The sequence below is a fragment of the Durio zibethinus genome, chromosome 27, assembly GCF_047325235.1.
Source record: "Durio zibethinus cultivar Kanyao isolate XHJ-2024 chromosome 27, ASM4732523v1, whole genome shotgun sequence".
NCBI lineage: Eukaryota > Viridiplantae > Streptophyta > Magnoliopsida > Malvales > Malvaceae > Durio > Durio zibethinus.
The window spans coordinates 17,791,081-17,793,940 of record NC_143188.1 but is presented as its reverse complement, the minus strand read 5'-3'; the positions used below and the strand labels follow the sequence as shown (position 1 = coordinate 17,793,940).

At 32.8% G+C, this 2,860-nt stretch overlaps 1 protein-coding gene across 1 annotated transcript; it reads right to left on the bottom strand.

Moving 5' to 3' along the window:
* Positions 1–466: 466 nt before the first annotated feature.
* On the bottom strand, positions 467–2,546 carry LOC111279577 (UPF0481 protein At3g47200-like). Its single transcript, XM_089756609.1, has 2 exons — positions 2,083–2,546; positions 467–1,860 (listed from the first exon to the last, which is right to left on the bottom strand). The coding sequence occupies exon 2, from the start codon at positions 1,849–1,851 to the stop codon at positions 595–597; it is 1,257 nt and encodes a 418-aa protein (XP_089612735.1). The 5' UTR covers positions 1,852–1,860; positions 2,083–2,546; the 3' UTR covers positions 467–594.
* Between the last annotated feature and the right edge of the window lie 314 nt (positions 2,547–2,860).

Genomic DNA, 2,860 nt, shown 5'->3' with positions numbered 1-2,860 from the left:
TGAATAGCATTTTTCAATTCTAAACGAACGAAAAAAATGAAATTCAAAATGTGTATCAATAAATTATTAAATTGAAAAGAATTTTGAATAAAATATTAATTTACATTTCAAACAGGACACATGCTTAAATAGCGGTGAGAAAATTACATATAATAAAAAAAATATAGTAGATCTACTAAACGATAAATTTGATGGATAAATCAAACACAATACAATAAACCTTATAATTTCGCATTTTGGAAATGCTAAACTTTTGTGCTAATGGAGATAAACTCTGAGGTATCTCTCCATAAAATATAATTTGCAACTAAAAGAATATTTAGATAAGTTATTAGGTACCCTGCATTCCTTTTTTACTTTTCTCAGAAAAAAAAAGTAAAATAAAATTGCAAGATCATGACTTACGAAAAGCAGCAAGCAATAATCAATTACTTTCAAATCACTCTTCAACTAATATTACGCAAAAGATAAGTGGTACTAACTTGTAATAATAAGTTCACATCACTCACAGCAAATAATTGTATTTTAAAAATTATTTCAATAAATTACATATAATATATAATTCATATTAAAAGAGACTGTATTTTCTTACTTTTAAAGAGCAAGTCCAGAAAATATGGTTTGCATAAGGGCAAGTACAAGGATGGCTGCAGCACCAAGAACGGAAATACAGGCCCAAGGACTGTTGCAATAGTTATGATTAAAGTTGGCAAACCATTTGTTCCAGCGTCGTCCGCAATATGCGTTCACTTTGTCAGATACTTTATGGTAGAAGTAGGTTGAGGAGTGGTATACTGACTCAGTAAGCCTATTAAAAAAAGTGGCAGCTGCTGTGTCATCACCTAAAAAGTTTTTAACAATTCCACACTGTGCGAGTATTTCCACATCTTTTGCCGAGTTAATAAGACAGTCCATGAAGAAAGCATAATCTGTTATATAATTTATATCTCCACACGGGAAAAGCTGCTCCAAGGCAATGACATTTCGAAACAAATTGTTTGTGTCGTCATCGATTACCAAGGATGGGATTTTCAGAGTCCCTTTTTCATACTTAATATCAAACAAGCTCTCTCCCTTCACCTCTTTGAACTTGATTCCAGCCTCTTTGAGTTCTGTGGCACAACGTGTGAGCCAGGTATCCGTTTCTTCCGTATTTCGGTAGGCCTTAATTTCTCCAGGTGAAGGACGCCAGTATTCATGTACCAAGTCCAGCAGATGTCTGATTTTATTGATCGGCTTTACACCATCTTCAAAAAGCCTTGAATCTGGTAATGTGCACATCAAGAATTCCGAAATCATTTTAGTGAAATCTTCCTCATCGGAAATCCCAATCATACCAAGTAACTCCAATACAACAAAGAAGGGAATTTGATTTTCAAGTAATAACAAATCATGGCGTAAGAAGTAAATCAAACCGGTCTCCTCAAAAATGGGGTCATTGTCCACCCTCAATGAACTGTCAAAATACATCCGAATTAGCTGAACGATGAAGCAACCATCGAGAAGCATCATTTTAACGAAATCATCTGAGTCAAGATCTACAGGGTCTATATAGCAATTGCGAGCTCTTGTCTCTAATTCTCTCATTGCCTCAACATATTTTGGGCCAACATTGATCTCCTTTCTTTCTTCAAGTAGCTTTTGAAGATACCGAAACTTATGATCTTCCATTGCTTTAAAGCGAACCTCAGCGCGGTGGAGAGGACCGATTGCAAGTTGCTGTGGTTCATAAGCCTTCTCATCTACCTTGCGAAGATAATTAGGCACTTTGCAAATGCTACGTTCAGGTTGTATTGGGGATAATTTTGCAATCATTTGAGTTATGCTAATCGAAATATGATCGTTCGCCATCACTTTCTTCTGCGAATTGCACCAAACCAGGTTAATTATTATTACAAACAGAAAAATGCCAAACTTTCAAAAGTGAGCATACCACAGATGAATTAATATGACCCAAACGGAGAAAAGCTACCACTTAAGAAAAGATTTTATGGAATTTCCATTATTTCATGTTTGCATATACCGTTTTCATACTATCATTTTCTTAATTAATTTGCAAAAAATGCAAGAAATGAGACTTACTTGTTCTTCTGGAAAGAGGATGAATTACTTCGTTTCTCCGAAATTGATAAAAAATTTTGGTGGCAATAATAATTTACTAGAGTGATGACTTGATACAATTTTTGTTTCTCTCTTTGTTTTGTTGCTAGTAGCGGGCCAAGGAAGCAATAATAATTGACTTGAGCGAGGACTTGGTATAATGATTTTGGGCACTTAATTTATAGACAGAGCTTGTATGCTATCCATCACTGCGGTTTGAAAATCCATTACCCTTGACGACATTCTAGTGTCGCAACCAAAGCTCTTGTTTATTGCATCATCAATTCATCAAATTGTAAGGAATTTAATTATTGACATTGATGTCGCACCAATGCTTTTGCTCATGGCATCATCAATTCATCCACTTGTGGGGAATTTAATTATTGACATTATTTGACTATATGATAATTTTTATATTTAAAAACAGATTGAATGTTAAAAATAAGAGAACATAAGTGGTCAAAATTTAATCATCCATTAAGATACACCATCAACTAATTATTGAATAATTATAAATCTTGAGTTCTACTTATTTTTTAGCTTATAATTGCTTATAAAATTAAATTTGTAAGCACGTCCTAATACGTAGCAAATAAGAAAAACAAAAAATTAGTTCAATTAACTTAGAATTATAATTCAATTGCACTTAACTATAACTAATGAAAAATTATTTAGTCACCAACAAATAAAAATAGTCATTGTCTCAATATAATAATTAATCAAGTTTATTTATATGTTTATAACCGAAAAAAGATTTTTC

Coding starts and splice junctions, on each gene's coding strand:
- LOC111279577 (XM_089756609.1), bottom strand. CDS start 1,851: ATGGCGAACGATCATATTTCGATTAGCATAACTCAAATGATTGCAAAA.